This window comes from Taudactylus pleione, unplaced genomic scaffold (assembly GCF_031769625.1).
Source record: "Taudactylus pleione unplaced genomic scaffold, aTauple2 ptg000041l, whole genome shotgun sequence".
NCBI classification, from domain to species: domain Eukaryota; kingdom Metazoa; phylum Chordata; class Amphibia; order Anura; family Myobatrachidae; genus Taudactylus; species Taudactylus pleione.
The window spans coordinates 8726211-8750404 of record NW_028284443.1 but is presented as its reverse complement, the minus strand read 5'-3'; the positions used below and the strand labels follow the sequence as shown (position 1 = coordinate 8750404).

General features: G+C 48.0%; 1 protein-coding gene across 1 annotated transcript in view; it reads left to right on the top strand.

The window, feature by feature from the left end:
- The first annotated feature begins 3174 nt into the window (after nucleotides 1-3174).
- The window catches only part of MAPK12 (mitogen-activated protein kinase 12), a 99152-nt gene continuing 78132 nt past the window's right edge, over nucleotides 3175-24194 (top strand). Inside the window, exon 1 of the mRNA XM_088457627.1 lies at nucleotides 3175-3701. Within this exon, the coding sequence (XP_088313753.1) occupies nucleotides 3580-3701 (122 nt within the window). The 5' untranslated portion in view covers nucleotides 3175-3579. The remainder of the gene's footprint in view (nucleotides 3702-24194) is intronic.

Below are 24194 nucleotides of genomic sequence, written 5' to 3'. Positions count from 1 at the left end.
AGTGACGTCAAGCACTTGCTCCCCGGCAGCTGGAGCCTGGCCTTGTGGGGGTACTGTTGAGGCTGTGCAATCACTTTGGGGTGCTGTTTGTGGGAATTCCTGGTAGAGAGTCCTGCTGTCACTAATAGTGTCCTGCACTGCCCTCCCCTGCTGCCTTATATCCCCTCTCACACATCATGACTCTCTCATCTCCTCCCATGCCTGCATTCTCCAACATCACCCTACCTCTCACCATGGCTTCTAACTTTCCAATGCACTATTATTATTATATATCTATTCCAGGTATAACTGATAATCACATCTGTCATAGTTATCAGCTGCTCATATGTGTGTGTGTGCGGGGGGGGAGGGTAGGGAGTAGGCTGAGGTTTTGTCTAGGGTGCCAACAAAACTTGCACCGGCCCTGAGCATAGAGATGTTCTTGATAACTCTGTGCTCCCTACATTGTGGCAGTTCTACGGAAACAGAGAATGTTTTTATCAGGATGCTAATGCCATGGCGACGCTGGACTGGTATACAGAAAATTCGGTAACCAAGATGGACTGGCAGCTCAGAGTCTTAATCTTAACCCCATTGTGAACCTCTGGGACGAATTGGAGCAACGGGTACATTCTAGGCCTACTCAAACCTCTTCATTGTCACAGTTGCTCATTGTACTTAAGGCGGAATGGCAAAACATACCACCTGCTGTTCCAGGAACTTGTGGACAGTTTGTCAAGAAGGGTATCTGCATTAATCACTGCACGTGGTGAACCTACAAAGTACTGATGTCAATAAAATCTATTTGCTGTCAGTGTCCAATCACTTTTGTCTACATAGTGTATATACTGTACATATGACTTGCCACCGGCACATTCTCCACTGCGCAGGCCAATCCATATCAGCGTATTTGAGCTGGCCACTGATTCTTGTGCTACTTTTCAGTTGGCTTTACAGTTGCCACTTCAGACTGTCACATGTGAGCCTGCTTTTCGGGGTTATTGCATACGGGTGACTTTTCCTTGAATAACAACAAAAACTTGGCAATATATTGCATCAATATGATGGGATGCACTATGAAGCCTTGCACTGGGCACATAAATATCTTTATAAATAGTCCCATAAGTGAGTATACACACATAGAACTCAGTATTTACAATGCATTTTCTATTTATGCATTTAAAATATTTATATAGTGCCCACTTACCACACAGTGGGCTCAGGGCCTGATTCAGACCCGCTCGCGAGCGCTCGCAAGCGGGTCGATGGTGCCCTAGTGCGCATGCGCACGACGGAGGGAGCTCCGTCGTACGCATGCGCGAGACCCGAATAGCGACGGCTTGGGTCTCGCACCAAAGGAGGCGTGCTGTCGATGGTGAGTGATAGCACGCCCCCTTTGGTGGGCGTGCCGGGGGCGTTGCTGCCCAGACAGACCATCTTTTTTGGCCGCTCACATAAGCTGTGGGTGGTCACCCACAGTTTTGCAAGCGGCCAGGAGACCGCTCCAAAAATAGGTAGGACGGCCCTGATTCAGAGCGAGCGCTCTTGTCAGAGCGTCCGGCTCTGAATCAGGCCCTCAATTCAATTCAGGCACTTATGTAGGAGAATGCTGGTTCTCGCGACTAAACACTATGTTTAAGCCGTGCGAGAACAGGCATTCTCCGACATAACAGCGTGCTGAATTGAATAGCTCCGTGAGCTTCTTCCCGGCGCTATTCAAATTGCTTTGAATTGAATTGAGCCCAGTGCTTTACTCCAGTGGCGCTTACTATCAAGCAAGCAAGTACATTTTATCAGAGGCCAATTAACCTAGAGCTCCCACACAATCATAGCGGCGGGACACATACAAACACCACATAGATAGCCAATGCTTAGAGTTGAACCCATGACCACCAGCTCTGTAATGCTTACTACTGTACTACTAAATTAATGCTTCTGAATTTTGCAGGTAATGTCAAAATTGGAGTTTCAGATTTTTGCAGGTTGGGGGACGGGGCTTATTTTTACCCAATGTTGCGTATTTAAATATTGGGAGGTACGGATGATCTTGTGTTGGATGATTTTGTGGGAAAGGCCTGAAAATAACCATGATAGAGAGGGCATTAGACTGTCTTTATTACATGTTTCTAAGTTTGAAGGTTATTACATTTTTTTAAGTCGCTGTAAATTTGCTTTTTCCTGAAGAAGTGCCACAAAAAAATGCAAAATGCGTCTCCTTATAAGCATAGAAAGATGTGCGATCTTTGGCACCTCAGAAGTTGCTTTCCAGCCCTTTATCTCATTTCAAATATTATTTTTTATGTGGGTGCAAAAATAGAAGCACTTATGTGCCTATTCTGTACTTAGCAATGAACATCTTGACCTGACAACTTATGTACCTCTGCGTATGCTGCCATTATGGCCAGCATATATAGGTTTTATGAATAAAACTGGGTGCATTTGTGCAACAGTTGGCGTGGAGTTTCAAACTAATGGGTTGATCCTATTAGTCGCAGATCCCTCCACAACGCGACTGTGACTATATGCTGCACTTACAGTACCTACGGACTTGCTGATTTTTGTTCTCAGCCCCCAAAATTTGCCGACGGCGTTAGCCTATAGTAGCCTAAAGGCTACTTATGGCAGATTCTTTCAGGGAGGGTTCTCCGATCCCTCTCCATAGCACCGTCACTGATGCTGCACAAGTGCAATACACACTCTGGAGCTGAAGCAGGAAGCAGAGTGATAGCATAAGCCGGGAAGGGCTTTTATCGGAGCCCGTCTCCCGCCAAGAGCTTTTTAAAAAAATTTGTCTGAAAATATTAAGTTTCACATTGTGAATTTAGGTGAAAAATATTAATCACATTCGTTTTAAAAATGAAGATTGTGATAAATATGCCACCAAGGCTTGATACATCCCCCCTCGGTAGCTATGACATACATGTGGAAAACATCAGGGGCATAACTAGGTATTTCAAGACCCCACAGCAAAAGTTGGTAAGGGCCCCTATGTACCACCCAATGGTGAAAACACGTGTAACTTTGGCAAGGAAGATGGGCCCCATAGCAGCTGCACCCCTTGTACCTATTATGCCCATGGAAAACATGTAAATGGAGAGTGGTGGAGAGAAAACCTCGCTCCCAGCAAAGAGAGGGTTAAGGAGTCAGGACATGAGCCTGCCGCTGCCTGCTGCAGAGGGAAGGGAAGGGGAGGGAGAGGCAGCAGCACTACTGAGTAGTGTACACGGATCATGTGACTGGGGACAACACAAAGCTCCGGGCTGCACTTCCCGACACAGGACAGCAGCAGCGGGGACAGTCAGCCACTGCTGCTAGAGAGAGACTAGTACTATTACGGTTATTACTGCAGCAGGAAGGAGAAGAGAAAGGACTGGAGGCGCTGAGAGTGTGGGAGGAATTGAGAAGAGAGGGTGTAATTGAGTTCATAGAGAGCAGCCCACACTGAGGAGGGGGCGGCCAGTCCTTTATGGTGAGAGAGGGAGGCAGGAACAGGCTTTATGCATGGTGCAGGAGACGCATCTCTCAGGAGACTAGACTAGCTACTGAGCCAGGTGACACACTACTCATCCCCCCCGAGTCCTGCTGTCCGCGACACCAGCGATGTCTTCACCACTTCCCAAGAAAGGCTTCTATAGGCAGGACATCAGCAAGACCATATGGGAGGTCAAGGAGAGGTACAGGGACCTGGTGGCTGTTGGATCTGGAGCCTATGGCACTGTCTGGTGAGTCTTCTCCTCCTCCTCACTGCACCTGGATGTGCCCCACCTAGAGGAGTGCCCCCACCTGCTGCAGGGCATTATTACACACCTACAGTAAGGCTCACTCTGTGCAGGACCCTGACCTGTGTGTTACCATGCACAATGTGCAGGTGGAGCCGCTGGGACCTACCATGTACTTATTGAGCTTTTATTAAACATGTTTATTTGTTATATATAAATACATGTAGCAGAAGGGCCTGTAACTGATCTGGGGGGACCTTTGCTGCCAACATGATATCGGGCACTGTGTGCTGGCACCATGCTGTGGCCTCATAACAGGAACACGGTAGTTTCAGTTTGTCATGAATTGCTCCCATTTACAGTATGTCATTGTAAGGAAGTATCGTGATTTCTTCTCTTTGAGCTATACGGTATGTATTATAGTTATGTAGCATTTTACATGAATTAATAGGCGAGAGGACTTTGGTCTCATATTACTGCTACATTATTACGTGTTTCAGAATCCAGTCTCATTTAATATGGATGATTATATTCCCCTGTCTGGTTCATTAAATAATATACTAATTTGCAATTACGATTACTTCGATGAATACACTTTTTTTTTTTTTTTTTTTTTTAATTCTGATGCACTTTAACTTAATCTTTATAATTAAATATGTTATACAAGCAGTCTGGCTTTTCTTACGTGTGACAGAATGACCCTGAAAAGCACAGTATTTAATCTGAGTATTCTTGCTCTGTACCATACTTTAATGCAGTGGTTCTGCTGAAGAAAGTAATATGAAAATCATCTCTTATCTGCATGGAAGGCTTATCTATTTTAATTATATTAAAAAAATGCAGAAACGGCAAATGTTTATTTTTATGTAAGGTATTTCATGGGCCTGGTCTGGGTCTATATTGCTGCCAAATTTCAGTTTCTATGATGGCTTATAGGTATCAGATTTCCAGCCTTGGGGCAGTTTAGTCTCAGGACACCTGGCTACCAACAAGCTACAGTGGAGAACTGTAACCAAAATAAATATTTTGATTGAGTAGTGGCGTGTGCTTCCTTATCTTCTATTGAATGTCACGGTGACACAGTGGTTGGCACTGCCACCTTACCATACTATGGCTTGCAGCTTGAATTCCAACAGGACATGCTATTTGGAACTTATTTATTTGCATGGCTCCCCACCCCAATGTCCCAAATATCATAATAGTAGTTTACTTGGCTTTAGACAAATCTGACAATAGTGTTAGTGTGGTAGATAATTAATTTAGGCTGCAAGCCCCACTGGGGCAGGTACTAATGACATGTTAAACATTCTCTGTACAGCTCTGCATAATAAGTTCAGTGTTACATCAATAAATATAAATAATATTAGAACAGCTCTTTTTACGGCTTACAATCATTAGAACATTGCTCATTGACACTGCTATAGTCCTGTGAAAGACCCTTATTAATTCCCAGTCAGTGGGTCAATATGTAGTCTGACATGTTAGCTGTTTATGTTAAAGCAGATTTTTTTTATTTTACGTTTTTTTACCAGTTTAAATGACAAGCTCATTAAAAATATTCAGTGCTTTCCCATTATAATATTTTCTTGGAATGGGATTGAAATACCGGCGGCTCAACAGCTGCCGGTTCAAATCCCGACAGTGACAGTGTGACAGATCGAGATCCCGATGGGTGTTGGTAAGTACCCTAACCTCCTCCCCGCACCCTAACCTTAACCCTTCCGGAGGGGTGCCTAACCCCAACCCCTCCCTCCCTTTCTAGTGCCTAACCCTAACCTTCCCCAGGGGGGGATGCCTAACCCTAAGTCCCTTCGGGGGTTCCTAAACCTAAAACCCCCCCACGATTAACCAAGCTAAGTGTTATACTTACCCGTCAAGAGGACGATCGGGACGGCGGAGGTTGGCCTTCGGGTGTCGGGATTAAGATAGGCGTCAGCATTTCAACGTCTATCTTGAGTCCCTTGTCTGCAGGTCGTGTCGGGATCTAGACCGGCGGCATTGCGTCCACCAGTCTATTAACTACATTCCTATTTTCTTAGCTTTCAGTAATAGTCAGTACTTTCCCATTATAATTAGAGATGAGCGGTTTGGTTCTACTCTTCTTTTCGCCAAATTAGTGCAAGTTCAGATATACCTTATTGACTATCCAAAACACGAGAGCTGGGTAGCCAATAAAATATAGTTTTTCAGATCTGGCCATAACTGACTAGAACCAAACCCCTCATCTCTCAATATAATATTTTCTTAGCACAGTATAGCCAACTGAGACTAAATCATGGCAGTCCCAAGGCAACAAATTTGATGTATGTACAGATGCTTTTTACAGTTCAAATAAATATTTTATTTTTTTGGAAGTAAATGTTTGGATGCTACACTTTTCTCTATAACAAAAATCCATGGATATAAGCATCATGCACTGATTCAGTCCCTATTACATAGATAAAGCTGTGCTACAGAAACAGCATGGCTAATTATCATGTGATGTTTTGAATATTTGGTTTTGCATATTGGGATAATGCATGAAATTGGCTTATACCTGTAGATAATTGTAATTATATATAAAAATAACAAATAGTATTTGTAAGGATAGTGGCACTTGTGTAAATTAACCCTGGTAGTCTGGCGCTTGCGTGCCCTATTTGCCTGTACATAGCAGGCATTGTAATCGCCAACTTCCTGTCAAATTACTGTTCATATACTTGTATGAACGCTGTGAGGAGCATTCATAATCTAGTGTGACCAGAACGTGGCTTTAAACTGTACAGACAAACTGTGTGTGTGTGTGTGTGTGTGTGTGTGTGTGTGTTAACAGCAGGTTCAATGTGTGGGCATTAAAAGTGCCCATGTATCTCTAGTTTATGCTTCGTAGCCCCTGCATTGCTGCTCTTCTATATTTTTAAATCCTCATTGATAATATTTGCTATTTGTAATTTTCTGGAAACTTTAATTTGTAATTTTTCACCACTAAGATGAGCATTTCCACTGAATCCATATTTTTTTTCATTTCATAGCCCACTGGCACTGCCTGTTACAACAATGGTTCCTATGCTCCTTCATTTCGGTGGTAAAGTGCTCACATATATTTGGAACTTGCTATTTTAATATGACTGTAGTGGTGGGCTTGAGCTGGTTTACCAGTGAATTGCAATCTCTGTGATTGCAGTGTCTTAATGGTCCCCTTTGGCCGGATCTGTGAGCTTGATGACATAGCTCTGAATTTACTGCGTGGAGCAACCCCCTCCTCTCTAAACCATGCCCTATTTCCCAGCATTGGCATCCATGGAAAGTACAGACCATATTTGGTAGAATACAGAGAGCTAATGGTTTATGAACGTTTGCATGTTGGGACCACTTGTGAATTAAAGATTGTCCTTGGACAATTGAGAGCTCTGTTCATTGGTCATATAAAATGCCAAGATGCATATTGTGGTGTTGTCATCTTACTTGTAGTATATGGTTTTTGTCCTCCAAGAGTGTGTTGATAGTGGTTGCTGAGTGGTCCTAGATAATAAACTAGGCTGAATTACTTTTTAATGTGTACTTTTTATGAAACTTATCAAAGTTAATCTAATTCTCCTCCTCATGTAAAAATCTATTCCAGACAGATCCATGTTTACCAAAGCTGTCTCGCATTTGTCGTTGGATATAATAATACTTCATTTTCTAGCATGTGACTTTGATGTACAGGTACATACGTCAATGGAATTAGAGACTCATAGATGTGTTACAGTATTGCCCCAAAAGAAAGCAAGTACTGTCTTTTATGGACTGAGTAACACACACTTTTTTTTTTTCAAAATGAAAATACTGGCGATGGGTATAAAGGGTTAATTATTTCTGATGAAAAAGGTTTGATTGAGGATATTCTGTGGGAGACAAGAGAGTGAGCTCTAAAGACAAGGGCCAAAATTTACTAAGCGGCGGGTTTGGTGGCAGTTTAACGCGGAGTTCTATTCTGTTCTAAACCTCGGGGGTTTGGTGGCGGTTTTGCAGCGGTTTCTAAATGACAGCCCTGTTCTGTTTTATTCTAAAATGTGTTTTGACGGCAGTTTTGCAGCGGTTTTGGCCTTACTATATCTGCAGATAGCAAAACCGCAGTCAAAACACATTTTAGAATAGAATAGAATAGAACAGGGCTGTCATTTAGAAACTGCTGCACAAGCGCCACCAAACCCCCGGGGTTTAGAACAGAATGGAACCCGCCACCAAACCGCCGGGGTTTAGAACCTGCCGCTTAGTAAATTTTGCCCAAGAAGTGGAAACCTATATCTCTTTGGCTATGGCTCGACAAGCCTCAAAAGTGCATCTTCTGATTGGAAACTAATATTGAGACTACTGACCATTACTCTCAGTACCTTCATGGTTTTGCTGCTTTGTTGTTCATAAATGAGCTATTTCATATGTTCATTGCAGATGAAAACACATATGGAGAAGTATTTTTATTTTACTTAATGGTAAAGACTAATGATTATATAGTTTAATTTAGAGAATTCATATAATGAGAGGAGAAAGTGCCTGTTGGAGACCAATATTAATATGATCTAGAGAAAGCAGTTATAGGGGGTGCTCTCACCACTTCTCCAACCCTGATGGATGAGGGCTCAGTCCTAGTTAAAGGATATAGCCAATTCCATATTTAGAGGTGTACCAAAAAAGAGAAATAAACAGACAGACATAGGGGTCAATCCTATTAGGTGCGTAATTGGCAAGTTGCTGCTGCAACTTCAGAAACACCAACAATGGCACCACAACTCTCTTCCCTCGCAGTGCCATATCATTCTGGACTTGCAGATTTTTGTATAGGGCTGCAAACTAATATCAGTAGGTCTGAAGGTACCATAAGTGTGGCATATAGCCGTGAGCTAACACCCAGCTAATAGGATCAAGCCCATAGAGTACACACTGGATGAGTGGTTTTGTAAAAGGTGCTATTGCACTCTCTAATTCCTGGAGTGAAAGGGTACTCTTACACCATTACTCAATGGCAAGTGCTTCGGCAACAATGTCTTGGATGATAATGAGAACAAGTATACATGTAAATGTAAAGCTGGCCACATGTGGACTGGATCAGTGTACCTGTGTACCTATCTGTGCAAGCTCCAAAAGATAGGCAAATCAGTTTCGTAGGTGCCCGGCTCGGAGTCGGATCACCTTATTCAGAGGGGGGCTGTTACAGCCCCTGAAGTTTATTTTCAAGCCGCTTTGCTGCACAAGATGAGCTGTACAGCATAGACAGTCAACCAGACGTCTATGCTGTCGCTCCTTCACCCTGTCGGACCAGAACGCCGGTCCTGATCCGGGGATGCTGGTGGGCGTCTGGGATCGCAGCTAGCAGGTGACCCCGGAATATCCCTGACTGTGACCGGATTCAAGGGGTCAGATAAACGTCGGGGTCCCGTGGGGGATTCCCGCCGATTCACAGTCGTCTGCGCCTCAGGCCTGGGGACAGGCTGCACGTGGAGCCAGGTACTGATCCTGCGCTTTCCACTAGACCACCAGGGATAGCGGACTACAGCAGTGTGGATATGCTCCAGCGTCCCTGGGGTTAATAGCATAGCAGGAGAGCGCGCCTTCCCTGTCTCACAGCCGGCGCCTCCCCCGCTGCACAGTGCCTTTCCACAGCGGTTTGGTGAGCTGTGTCAGCGCTCCTCCCCTGTGCCCGCCTCCTCTCAGCTCCTCGGCGGCCATTTCCTACGAAGTGTGCAAATGCTGTTGGAGTTTGATATAGGTGGCATCGCGGTATGGGTCCCCCCGCATACCTCTCCTCCGATAAGGTCAGAGTGTGCAGCGCTGTTTCCTACCAGGATCTGGTCTGTGTAGTTGATTACAGTGCTTGTAGTGCAGGTTATTTAATTATTTCTGCATTGTATGTGACAATCTGCTAGCGCTGTCTGACTGTACTTTCACTTCTGTCAGCCATTTTACTATCCCTGTTCTTCCTCTGCTAAAGCCCTTGCGGTGCGGTGTTGCAGGGTGTTCATTGCCTCCACAGTAAACAAAGTGTTTGTCTGTGTGGAGAGTCACATATACGCTCCGTTTACACTCATCATGTCTGGGAGTGAACGTGAATATCCTCTTTAGCTAAAATGTACCACATGTAATGTACGGTTAGCGGAGGGAGATGTGAACGCTGAGGGTTTGTGCAGGGCATGTTATCTTATATCACGCCCGATTACTGACGCTGCGCCTATGTAGGAACAGCCCTGGGCTTGTTTTGCTAAGTCACTTGCAACCCTTGTGGGCCAGTTGGCGACGCCCCCTGCGTTTCCCCACATGGGGTTATCGCAGCAGACAGTAGTCTCATCACCCATTCAGGGGTTCCCCATACCTTGGAAGTGTCTCTGGACACTGACTCTTCCCCTAAACAGGTGGAGTTAGCGGGCAATCTCAGAGTCTCAGCCACGTACATCAATGTGGCAGCCTTGGATATAGGTCTCCTCTCTTCCAGAATCTCCTCGGCAGCAGTAGCGGCTCACCACTCCCTGTGGTTGCACTCTTGGAAAGTGGACGCAGATTCCAAGAAGGGATTGGAATGCTTGCCCTTTAATGGGCAGGTCCTGTTTGGTCATGACCTGGACAAAATTGTTGCCACACTGGCAGCAGCTAAATCTGCGTGTTTGCCATCAGGGTCTGGTACTTCGTCCTTTCGGCCTTATAGGGCCCAGGGTAAGTCCTTTCCCAGACAATCGGGTAACAGGAAATCTGTGGTCCCGAGGGCTCTCCAAGGACACATTTGAACCACTGGGCTCAGTGGATTTAAAATGGCTTACAGCTAAGACTGTTTCTTCTGGCCATTGCTTCGGCCAGAAGGGTCTCAGAATTGGGGGCTCTCTCATGTCAACCTCCCTTTCTAATTTTTCATAGGGACAGGGCAGTGCTTTGCACTCGCCCTGGTTTCCTACCTAAGATGGTATCTAGTTTCCACATTGAGGAAATCATTGTGCCGGCCTTTAATTCTCCAGACTTCTCGGCTGCTGAGGCCTCCTTTTGATGTGGTGCGTGCTCTAAGGATTTATGTTGACCGTACCAATTCAATTAGGAAGTCAGACTCCTTGTTTGTCCTCTATGGCTTCCGCAAGAATGGTTGGCCTGCCACTAAGCAAACTTTGAGGCTTACATTCAGGAAGGCCTTCCTGTTCCATCCTCTGTTAAAGCTCATTCCACTTTGTCTGTGGGTCCTTCATGGGCAGCTCACTGTGATGCCTCTGCTGTTCATCTTTGCAAGGCAGCCACGTGGTCGTCTGTCCATACCTTTTGTGAGGTATTATGCATTCAATACCTTCGCCTCTCAGGCTGCTTTCTTCCGGCGGTGGAGTCTCCTTTCAGCACAGGAGCGTCCCCCGACCTTAAAGGATACTGCTTTGGGACATCCCCAAGGTATCCTGTGGATACCCTATGAACCCTGAAGTAGAAAATATGAGATATGGTAAGAACTTACTCTTGTTATCTCTCTTTCTACGAAGTCCATAGGGTTCTACAGGACTCCCGCCCTATCGCACCTGTACTGCAGATGGGCTTTGCTCTGGTCACCGTTTTTCTCTCTCTCTCTCTCTCTCCCTCTCCCTCACTGGCCTATGGCTTGTTACGTAACTGATTTGCCTTGGCTCGGGATATAGGAGAGGGACCCCAGTGCATCCTGGGAGGCTGGAAACTTTAACTCTGAGGTGCCCGATGTCTGCCGCCATCTCCTATACCCCAAGGTATCCTGTGGAACCCTATGGATTTCGTAGAAATAGAGATAACAAGGGTAAGTTCTTACCATATCTCATATTTTTGAGCCCCTTGGCTGTGACCAGCATCATTGGAGTTTGTTAGTGAAGTTGGGAAAGGACTGCACATGCAGCCACAAGCCAATATTGTCATTGTGGGTGACTGTGGAACACATTTTACAAATGTAGCTCACAGTGACGTCCGTGGGAACATTGGTCCTCATTCAAAGATGGACACAATTCCCCTCACAACTTCCATACACAGCGACTTGCAAAAATATGCTAATGACTCAGCCAACCTTTTGTGCACTGAGACGCCCACCTCTGGTGTCTGACATCCGCCGTTCATGCACAAAAGCGGGAACATCAGAATTATTGGCCGCACATCGATCTTCTGAGAAAGTGTATGCTGTCTTGGACGGAGCGTCTCTTCTAGTATGCAGTTGCGAACCAATGCAGAGCCTCACTAGAGCACGTCCAGAAAATGGTTTCCGGCAGTTACGTCATATTGACGGAGTTCGCAACATATACGACCACAATAAGTGTACAGGAGTCATACCAGCAGATTGTGGCGATTCTGTCATCTATTGGATGATCCTCTGAGACAGAGCTTGTCTGAGAAGAGGGCATTCAATAAATTATGGCTAAATGTGTGCGCAGTAGTTTTTATGCAATGTAATCAAAACAAAAGCTGTAAGTGATGGTGCTTCATTGTAAATGTGTCCATAATACCCAATAAATATTGTTCACTAATCAAAAATACTGTGATTCTTCAGTGAGTTCTCAATTCCCATTCAGTGTTATTATGCCCTAATTTTGACACACGATCGTGACTTAGAAAGAATAACTTCAGACCTTGATTGAGGACTCGTTGAAGAAATTTGGTATATTTTGATGAACAATATTTATTGGCAAATTTATAGACCTATGTTTATGCTACACTTCCATTTGATTGTGTTGTGTGTGTATATAGGTGCAGGTGGTACCTTTTATGGTTTAGTTTGTGCAGCATCTGTGTAGAGCGCATGGGAAGTTATTTTATAGCAGTACATGTCCAAATGCATGTGTGAGAATTTGGTGTTACTTTTCAAAATAACCCCTGCAAGAGGGGAGAAACATGTCAAGGTGTTCTCTGGACTGCTTTTTCAACTCTTGACCAACTACACTGCTGTATTTCATCTGTGAAACCATTGTTTGGTGATTTGCACTACCTGCATATTAATTACCCACAAGTGTTGCTGAGACACACTGACTGACATTGCTGAGCCTGTTTGTGTGGACCACCATTTCTGCTATCGGTAGCCTCTGCTGGACGGGGGGATTCCCCAAAGAGGCACACTGTCCAGCCTTCACCCCTTGCGGCCTGATCAGGAGTTGCTGAGACACGAACAGCTCACCATCCTGCACGACATCCCTGCTTGTGAGTCATTGGAGCTACGCACAGTCCCGCAGTTAGCCGCTGGAGCGGCGCTGGTGACAGGGACCAGCATCACACCTACTTGTTTCTATTTGTCTGGGAGTCGCAGGAGCAGTTGGTTCCTAGGGAGTCTTTGGAGCTTTGAGTCCACTGGGACAGGTGAGATACTGTACTGGTGGTTTTGGTCTGGAGACCCCCCGCAATTATATTCACCATACCAAGATTTTGTTAGCTCCACGGTCCGTAATTTAGGTAGTCACTATACCCTATATCAGGTTTCAACAGAGTCATTATACCTACTTTACATATTGATATCATTCTGGTTGCCATTAGCAACATATGCTGATTACCATCAAGGCTCTACAAAGAGTTTAAAAAATCTATCTTCCTATGATATATTGGAAACAGTATGTGTTTAGATCATTCATGTAACATTCAATTTCTTTTTTCATTCAATGTGTAATGTTTATATATGTTTTTAGAGTTGAACTGCAGTTCATTTTTTCATATTTTCAGTAAAATAATATATTTATAATTTTCACAGCCTATGTTTTTCTATATAGTGATTAGCGCAGACACCTTATTTGTATATTTTTTAGCTAGTAAAAGGTAGACATAAGCTGCATACACACACGATTTAGTAAATGAACGATTTTAGTAAACTATTTTCTTTCATATTCTCAAGGGAAAAGTGAACGAAAATCGTTCATTTACTAAATGTAATGAACGATTTTTTTTTAACTACAAACGATTTTTGCATATTCCCTTATTGAAAATCGTTGAGTTGGTCAGCCTGACTAAACTACAAACGTGAACGCGCATGAACGATAATCGTTGAAAAAATCGTGTGTGTATGCACCTATAGAGGTAAGACGGCCCTGCTCACAAGCTTACTATCTATAGGGAACTAGGCACTGATACACAAGGATAATGTGCTACCTATTGCATAATGGTCAAGCCAGATTTGCAGAGGTTATTGGTGGGCTGTATGATCCAGTCATACAGGAATGATGGCCAAGGGTCAGGAGGATGTGAAAGTGAAGAAAGACAAAATATGTAAAGTTATATGTGGACTGTATAGGGTAGGATAGCTTATGGAGGTTATGTCCATGGTTCTGAATTTGAAAAGCTTGCCTGAAGAGATGAGTTATCAGGGAAAACTTGAAGGTTTGGAGACTAGAGGAAAGTCTTATTAGCGTGGGAGGGCATTCCACAGAGAATTCCTGTAACAGTGTATGGGAACAGGTGATGCATATGGATGAGAGACACAAATCTTGTGCTAACCGGAGAGGTCAATATTTTGAGATAATCGATGTAATGTGATCTGAAAACAAATTGAATGTGGGAACAAAGGACAGTTCAGAGTCCTGGATGACACCTAGGCCATGGGCTTGTGGGGTAGGGTTGATTGTCGAGTTATCAACAGTGTTTTTAGAGATATCAGTTTGGTAAATACTATTGGCTGGTAGAAATATGAATTCTTTTATGTAAAGCTTGTTTTAGGTGATGGAAATGTCTCTCAGCAAAGTCAAAATTGCCAGCCACCACCTTGAATTGAAGGCTATAAATGGTAATTGCACAGATTAGTGTGTGGATTTTACAAGTTCAGACTTAGGCCCTCATTCAGAGCCGTACGCTCTGAGCAGAGCGCACACTCTGAATGAGGGCCGGGCTCCATTTTCATGGAGCGTCCTCCTGGACGCTCATATAGCTGTGGGTCACCACCCACAGGCTATACGAGCGTGCATTGTGGTGGTCGCGATGGTCGAGACCATCGCGACCATCGAATTTGCGAGCCGGAGCCTGCGGTTGAGGTTTTCAACCGCAAGCTCCGGAGTGATTTTGGCTCTATCAGAGCTAAAATCACTCCCACTGACATCACTAGTGATGTCAGTGGGCCGGCTTCTGACGGGAGGCGTTCCCGTGGGAACGCCCCCGTCAGGGAGGCACGCCCCCGGCACGCCCACCAAAGGGGGCGTGCTGTCAATCAACATTGACAGCACGCCCCCTTTGATCAGACACAACGAGCGAAGGACTTTCCTTCGCTCGTCGCGTCTGGCGCATGCGCACGACGGAGCTCCCTCCGTCGTGCGCATGCTCAGTCCATAACATCGACCCACTTGCGAGCAGACAGCCGCTCGCGAGTGGGTCTGAATCAGGCCCTTAATCACTAAGTTGAGGCAGAGCTCTGCTGTGATGAATTAACTGAAAGGGACTACTGCTTCATGGTTTCCTAACTGTAAGGCAGGGCAAAGCGGTACACATCTAGAGATGCAATTGGTCTGCACCATCTGCAGTGGAGTAAAGACCAATTCATATCCAAAAAATTGTTTTCAATTGTTTATTTTGTCCTATCGATGTCCACTGATAATGTTAAGTCATGTTATGTAAAAAAAACATTATACTACACCTGTTCCAAACCTTTGCCGGATAGAAATAGCTGGGAACTTAGATTCACAAAGATGTATATTACTTCTGAACTTGCAATAGTGTTTTGGTCACTAATTGTTCTTTTGGAATGATCAAAGATCCATTTGTATACTGCCCTTAAAACCAGTCGCCTACACACAATGGAGGCAGCCAATTTGTAGGTTGAATAATTATTAGTGGAAATATAGTCTATCTATTTCCTAGGAGCCCATGACTATTAGTCAGTGAGGCCATTGGTTCATAACCTACTAATCCGCTACGTAATAGGTGCATGGCAATAAAGGGTAAGAGGTAAAATGTTCAGTTTATGATAAAAATTTAGGCTTAGATTATGTCCATAATAAATATGCATTTTGTGTAATATTCTATTTAAGATTACTGTGACTGTGCCTATTCTGTAAAATTAGTATATTTTGTAGGGTTGGGTATGGGAGACTGTCAGCTGGGTGGTCCTCCTCGTCCGTCCGTCCGTCCATCCGCCATCTTGTTTCAGTTTTAAAAGTTCTCATATCCAATAAGATTTCTCCTGCAAATTGTAAAATTGGTGACCGCAAAAAGATGTCAAATATTGGGAAGAAAACATTAAAGTTAAGGCCCCCATACACGGTAAGATTTCATGCACGATCTTGATCGATCACAATGATCAATCGTGCATATCGTGTGTGTTTTGGCATGCTGTACAACGGCGATGCACGTCCCCGCCATCGTACATCGGCATTGTAGATCTTATGGAAAAACCATAAGATCTGCGATCCGTCATGCTGTTAAATAGGTAAACTAAACATCTTGTAAGATGCATCGTTTACCATTCACAGCAGCATGCGATGCATCGGGCTGAATTTGAAAACGTACTGAGGTGTTGTACGTTTTCAAATCGCCCCGTGTATGGCCGGCATAAATGTTTTCTTAACGATACTTGCCATCTCTTTGCTTTAAACTTTATAGTTGGCTTTTCTTGATAATAAACCTTTCAAAATTGCATATAAGACTTTTTAGTTTTTTTATTTCTTGCAGCCCACACAGTCTTAGACCTTGAATATTCGTCCCGGTTGCAATTTTGAGTTTAACATGCCTGCACTAGGGAGTGCAGCCTGTGCTGACCAGCAGTGGCGGGCTGGGCCGGGGGGCAGGGTGCCATGTGCCCCCCGGGCCGCAGCGTCATGCGGGCCGCGGGCCGGTGCAGTCTGTGTCACTGTGACACAGACTGCACCGCGTGTGTAGCGCTGACCGGACGGAGTTCGGCAGCTGTGTGTTTGTTGTAAGCAGCTGCCAATGAGAGTCTGTCAGACTCTCAATAGCTGCTGCTGCTGCGCCCACTGCGGGAGCCACTCCATCTTCCAGCTCCCGCAGTGGGCAATGGGAGAGACGTCATGATGTCATATGACGTCTCTCCCATAATGCAGAGCGGCCCGGACCGGGAGGACAGACGGAGGAGCAGATGGCGGCGGCGGGAGCGGGGATTCAGGTAAGTGAGTTTTTCTACTTCAGGGTCCATAGGGTATCCACAGGATACCTTGGGGTATAGGTGTGACGTCAGTCGCATGGCACCATAGTTAAGCTTTTCAGCCTCCCAGGATGCACTAGGGTCCCCCTCCTATACCCCGCCCCCGAGCCAAGGCACTTCAGTTTAGTTTGGTGCCCGGCCGGAGTCGGGTGCACCTGTCGGAGTGGGGGCTAGAAGAGCCCCTGAAGCTTTCTCCTATGCAGCTGTGGCTGCACATCTGGATGTACAGCATGGACAGTCAGTCCTGACGTCCATGTTGTCTTCCCTATACCCCCGCCGGTACCAGAACGCCGGTACCGATCCGGGGATGCTGGTGAGCGTCTGGGGTCACAGCTGGCGGTGACCCCAGATGTTCCGGACCATGGCCGGATTCAAGGGGGCCAAAGGTAAGCAGCGGGGTCCCGCGGTGGGTCCCCGCTGGTCACATGGTCCTAAGTCCCCAGGCAGGGGGCTCCCTGGGGACTGGCTGCAGCGTGGAGCCAGGCGACCAACCTGCACTTCCACTACCCCCTGGGACAGCGGACCGCAGCAGAGCGGTAGCGCTGCGGCGTCCCAGGGGTTAAATGCATGCCAGGGGAGCGCGCCTTCACTGTCTCACAGCCGGCGCCTCCCCCGCTGCACACAGCCCTCTCTGCACGCTGCCGACTGGTCCTGTGGCAGCGCTCCTCCCCCAGGCCAGCCTCCTCTCTGCTCCTCGGCGGCCATCTTCTTCTGGACGCATGGTGAACGCTGCTGGAAGCGCTGGACGGAAGCATCGTGGTCTGGGTCCCCGCATACCTCTCCTCCGCTGTGGTCAGGTCTGTGTATGCAGCGCTGTGTCCTACCAGGCCCTGTGTCTGCGTAGTTGAGTGATCAGCGCTGTTAGTGCAGGAATTGATTTTCTTTGCATTGTATGTGACTGTGCTAGCGCTGCTGCCTGTAACTTTTCTTCTAAACTGTCAGCTTTATTCTGTCCCTGTTCTTTCTGCTAAGCCCTTGCGGTGCGGTGCTGCAGGGTGGTCTCTCGCCTATTTACTATATAATTGGTGAGAGGGGTCACATACTTGGTGCCATCATGTCTGAAAGTGATTTTCCTCTCCGGCTACAGTGTACTACGTGTAAAGTACCGTTAGCGGAGGGGGAGGGTAGCGCGGAGGGCCTTTGCCGGCAGTGTTTGTCCATGGCGCGGCCGCTTATGTTTACCGCACCGGTACAGGAGCCGCCCTGGGCTTGTTTCGCTCAGGCGCTTACAGCCTTAGTGGGCCAGTTAGCTCCGCAGCCCGCGTTTACACCGATGGGTTTGTCCCAGCAGTCAGTGGTGTCGTCCCCCATGCAGGGTTTCCCACGACAATTGGTGGTACCCCACAGTCTCCCTATTTCCCCGCTCCCGGTTTCTCAGGAGCCAGCGTGGGTTAACTCCCTGACGAGTTCTGTACAGCACTTGTCGGATGTGTTGCAAGGGGAGTCTGTGATGCGGCCGCATAAACGGCCGGTGGCGTCTCTGTCGGCTCCTTATGAGGATGACGAGGGGACGTCTGATGATGGGGAGATTCTGGATCCTTACGATCAGGAACCTCTCCGCAGTAAGGACGCTGATGCTAAGTCCAAGGTATATATTCCTGGACTTATTCGGGTGGTCCGCACAACCTTGGTGATTGAGGACGAAGTTCCCCCAGCGGCTAAATCTAAGTATGCCTTTTTCAAAGATGTGAAGGGCGATGCCACAGTCTTTCCTCTTTCAGGTCAGTTAGTGGACCATTTAGAGGAGGCGTGGAAACAGCCTGGCAAAAGATACCAGCCGCAGAGACGCCTGGCGGTGGCTTATCCGTTCGCGGATAATTATTTTGCAAAGTGGGAATCCCCTCCACAGGTGGATTCTCACGTGACCCGTCTTGTCCGTAGTGCCACATTGCCGATGCCATCCATGTCCTCCCTTAAGGATGCTACGGACCGCAAGGTGGAGATCTGCCTGAAGTCCGCTTATTCCCTTGCGGGGGGGGCAGCACGGCCGGCTATGGTCATTTGCTGGGTTGCCAGAGCGATGGAGCGCTGGGCGGATTCATTAGAGGCTTCTTTTGATTCCGACTGTCCGGCCGAACAGGCGGAGTTGATTGGTAATCTCCGTGATTCGGCCACTTATATCAACGAGGCGGCCCTAGACATTAGTACTCTGGTGTCTAGAATTTCTTCAGCAGCGGTGGCTGCTCGTCGCACCTTGTGGCTGCGATCCTGGAAGGCGGACGCAGATTCCAAAAAGGGTCTGGAGGCGTTGCCGTTTACCGGAGAAGTTCTCTTCGATAAGATTGTGGCCACGCTGGCTGGTTCTGGGCCATCGTCCTTTCGGTCATCTAGGGCCCAGGGCAGGCCCAAACCACAGTCGTTTCCTCGACAGGCTGGCCCTAAGAAATCGGCCAAGCCCCGGAAGCAGGCATGGAGTACCAGACGTCCGGCCCCCAAGCCAGATGACAAGCCTGCGGCGTGACGGTCCGGGCCTCCCTTTGGGGGATCACAGGGTGGGAGGCCGCCTGCTGCAGTTCGCCCAGTGTTGGTCGGCCACTACGACAGACACTTGGGTTCTCGAGGTGGTCTCCCACGGGTACGCCCTCTCCTTCCGGCACAGACCCCCGGCGCGATTCTTCACCACGGGTCTACCATCAGACCGGAACAAGGCTACGGAGCTGCGGAAGGTATTGCACACTATGCTCCAGGCTGGAGTTATAGTGCCTGTTCCATTCTCCCAGAGGGGCCAGGGTTTCTATTCAAATCTTTTTTTGGTACAGAAACCCAATGGGTCGTATCGTCCGATTCTCAACCTCAAAGCACTCAACAAGTCTTTGCGGGTTCCGAATTTTCGGATGGAGACCCTACGGTCCATCATTCTGGCGCTGGAACCTGGGGACTACATGGTGTCATTTGACATACAGGACGTTTACCTGCATGTCCCTATTCTTTTGCGCCATCAACAGTTCCTCAGGTTTGCAATCCGCAGCGACCACTTCCAGTTTCGGGCGTTAACTTTTGGCCTGGCGGCAGCACGACGTGTTTTCACCAAGGTGATGGCGGTCATGGCGGCTTCTCTGCGGCTGCAGGGAGTCTGCATGTTGCCGTACTTGGACGACCTGTTATTGGTGGCAGGATCTCCAGAGCTCCTGTTACGCCACTTGGATCTGACCATTGCACTGCTGCAACGGCAATTCTGGCTAATCAACTGGCAGAAGTCCACTCTAATCCCGTCTCGGAGGATTCTGCATCTTGGAGCCTTCTTGGACTCGGGACAGCAAAGGATCTTCATGACGGAGGACAAGATCTCTGCTTTACAGTCAAGGGTGTGCAGTTGTCTGCATAGCCGCCGGGTGTCCCTACACTCGGCGATGAGGTTACTGGGCTCCATGGTGTCGGTGTTCGACATGGTGGAATTCGCCCAGTTTCACTCCAGACCTCTGCAGCACCTGATCCTGTCCAAGTGGAACGGGCTGCCTCAGTCTCTGAAGTCCCAGACGATTGTGATCACCCCGGAGGTTCGCCTGTCCCTTGCTTGGTGGTTACAGACGACCCACCTCAACAAGGGACGTCCGTTCTGGGTTCCAAATTGGGTCCTGTTGACAACGGACGCCAGTCTTCGGGGCTGGGGAGCAGTTTCGGGTCCACACTTGTTCCAGGGCAGGTGGACGCCGACAGAAGCGGAGCTTCCAATAAATATCTTGGAACTCCGTGCGGTCTTCAATGCTCTCCAGCAGGCACATCGGTTTCTCCAGGGTCACCCGGTGCAGGTCCAGTCAGACAACGCTACCACCGTGGCCTACATAAACAGGCAAGGAGGAACTCGCAGTCGGGCGGCTCTCGTAGAGGTCTCTAGGATCCTGGTTTGGGCGGAGCGCAATCTTCCGGCCATATCAGCGGTCTTCATCCTGGGAGTGCTAAATTGGGAGGCGGACTTTCTAAGTCGCCAGGACGTTCATCCGGGGGAATGGTCTCTGCACCCGGACGTTTTTCAACTGCTGGTGGACAGGTGGGGTCTTCCAGAGATCGACCTCATGGCGTCCCGGCACAACAACAAGTTGCCGGTGTACGGGTCTCGCACAAGAGACGAAGGGGCGTCTCTGGTGGATGCTCTGTCCGTCCGGTGGACGTTCCGGTTCGCATACCTGTTCCCTCCGGTCTCCCTTCTTCCACGGGTAATCCGGAAATTCAAACAGGAAGGAGGGACGCTCCTGTTGATAGCTCCCGCGTGGCCCAGATGGCACTGGTTCTCAGACCTTCAGGGTCTGTCCGTGGACAGTCCTCTGCGGTTGCCTCTACGACCGGACCTTCTGTCTCAGGGTCCTTGTCTTCACCCGGACCTGACTCGGCTGTCTTTGACGGCGTGGCTGTTGAGACGGCCATGCTGAGGTCCCGGGGGTTTTCCAGCTCTGTGGTGCGTACCATGTTGCGAGCTCGGAAACCGTCTTCCGCGAGGATATACCATCGCGTGTGGCATACGTTCTTCCAGTGGTGTCGACCGAGAGGTTATGCACCGCTGGAGTTTCGTCTGTCTCGGATTCTCGCCTTCCTGCAAGCGGGACTAGATCATGGGCTTCGCCTTGCTTCTTTGAAGGTACAGGTTTCGGCCCTATCTGTCTTGTTTCACCGTAGGATTGCTACAATCCCGGATGTGCGCACCTTTATGCAAGGTGTTCTCCGCATTCAGCCACCCTTTGTTCCACCTGTGGCGCCTTGGGATTTGGCTGTGGTCCTGAGGGCTCTCCAAGGACCGCCGTTTGAACCACTGGGCTCAGTGGATCTTAAATGGCTAACAGCTAACACTGTTTTCCTTCTGGCTATTGCTTCGGTCAGACGTGTTTCTGATTTAGGGGCTCTTTCTTGTAAACCCCCTTTCTTGGTTTTTCATGGGAACAGGGCAGTGCTCCGCACTCGGCCCGAGTTTCTTCCCAAAGTTGTTTCCCAGTTTCATGTTAACGAGGAAATCGTTGTTCCGGCCTTTAACTCACCGGGTCTTTCCGTGGGTGAGTCCTCTTTGGATGTTGTGCGGGCCTTAAGGACTTATGTTGACCGCACTTCTTCGTTTAGGAAGTCGGACGCTTTGTTTGTCCTCTATGGCTTCCGTAAAAAGGGTTGGCCTGCTTCAAAGCAAACTTTGGCAGCCTGGATCCGTATGGCTATTTCTGAAGCTTATCTTCATGAAGGCCTACCGGTTCCTCCTTCTCTGAAGGCTCATTCCACTAGGTCTGTGGGTCCTTCGTGGGCAGCTCGACGTGGTGCCTCTGCAGTCCAGATCTGCAAGGCTGCTACGTGGTCCTCTGTCCATACCTTCGTGAGGTATTACAGGTTTGACACCTTCGCCTCTCAGGATGCTTCCTTCGGGCGGCGGATTCTCCTTTCTGCACAGGAGCGTCCCCACCCTTAAAGGATACTGCTTTGGGACATCCCCAAGGTATCCTGTGGATACCCTATGGACCCTGAAGTAGAATATGAGATATGGTAAGAGCTCACCCATGTTATCTCTATTTCTACGAAGTCCATAGGGTTCCACAGGACTCCCGCCCTGTCGCACCTGTGCTGCAGATGGGCTTTGCTCTGGTCACCGGTTTTCCGTCTCCCTCTGGTGAGAATGTGATTCTTGTATGTGTCCACATCTTTTTTTCTCTCTCTTCCTTCTCCTCCTCCGGCCTATGGCTTGATAGCTAACTGAGGTGCCTTGGTTCGGGGGCGGGGTATAGGAGGGGGACCCTAGTGCATCCTGGGAGGCTGAAAAGCTTAACTCTATGGTGCTCGGCGACTGACGTCACACCTATACCCCACGGTATCCTGTGGAACCCTATGGACTTCGTAGAAATAGAGATAACAAGGGTAAGTTCTTACCATATCTCATATTTTTTTATTTTGTTTTTTATATTATGTGTGTCTACTGGGGGGGGGGTCTGGCACTACTGGGGGCACTACAAAGGGGGGGACTACTACTACTGGGGGCATTACAAGGGGGTGGGGGACTACTACTGGGGGCACTACAAAGGGGGGACTACTACTACTGGGGGCATTACAGGGGGGGTGGGGGACTACTACTGGGGGCACTACAAGGGGGGGAACTACTACTACTGGGGGCACTACAAGGGGGAGGGGACTACTACTACTGGGGGCACTACAAGGGGGAGGGGACTACTACTACTGGGGGCACTATAAGGGGACTACTACTACTGGGGGTACGACAAGGGGGGTGGGGGACTACTACTACTGGGGGCACTACAAGGGGGAGGGGACTACTACTGGGGGCACTACAAGGGGGAGGGGACTACTACTGGGGGCACTACAAGGGGGAGGGGACTACTACTACTACTGGGGACTACTACTGGGGGCACTATAAGGGGCCTACTACTACTGGGGGCACTACAAGGGGGGTGGGGGACTACTACTGGGGACACTACAAGGGGGGGGACTACTACTGGGGGCACTACAGGGGAGGGACTACTACTAATGGGGGCACTACAAGGGGGGGACTACTACTACTGGGGGGACTACTACTACTGGGGGCACTGCAAAGGGGGGGGACTACTACTACTGGGGGCACTACAAAGGGGGGGGACTACTACTACTGGGGGCACCACAAGGGGGGGGACTACTACTGGGGGCACTACTGGAGGCCTGCATAAGGGTGTTCTCTCCTGTGGCACTGCATATGGGCACTACGACAGGGGCTGCCCTAATCTTTATTTTTACCTTACATTAATCCCATATGGACCCGCCTCCTCCCTGGAACACTTGAGGGGGGGGGGGGCCGTAGCACGCATATTCTTCGGACACCCTGGCTACACGCTACTCCTCTGCCAGGGCCGCCTGCATGCATTTGCCCCCAAGGCTAAAAGTTGCCAGCCAGCCAGCCCCTGCTGACCAGCACTAGTTATTTATTTATTTTATTTATTAACAGTTTGTTATATAGCGCAGCATACTCCATTGCACTTTACAATTTGAAACAACATTAATAGAACAAGACTGGGTTGTAAGAGACAGACATAAAGGTAAGAGGGCCCTGCTCGCAAGCTTACAATCTATAGGATGCTATAGCATTGGACCGCATGGGACTAGAACAGATTTCCTTTGTATAATATCAGTGTCTGGCATAGCTTTAGTGCTGGTGGCAGCAATTTCAGGGTGGCCCCACGCTTTTTGCCCTCCCGATTTTTGCTGGTGCAAGTCTAGGCTATGAGCACTAGAGCTGGTGTTATTTTCAAAGGCAAGGTCCAATACTGTTTTAGTGTTCATTCTGGCACCCTGCACCTGTCACACCCTTTCCTGTCTTGGCTGGCACTCTGCTCTGGTGCTTCTAGCACACTTTGGTCTGTATCTCTGCGGTTTGTTGCATTAGCTGAGTGTGCAAGAAGCACCAGAGCAGAGAGCGACACTTTCAACTAGTTTTATGGTTTACCTGTCTATACTATGTACACAGACATTGAGTTCTATTTGTT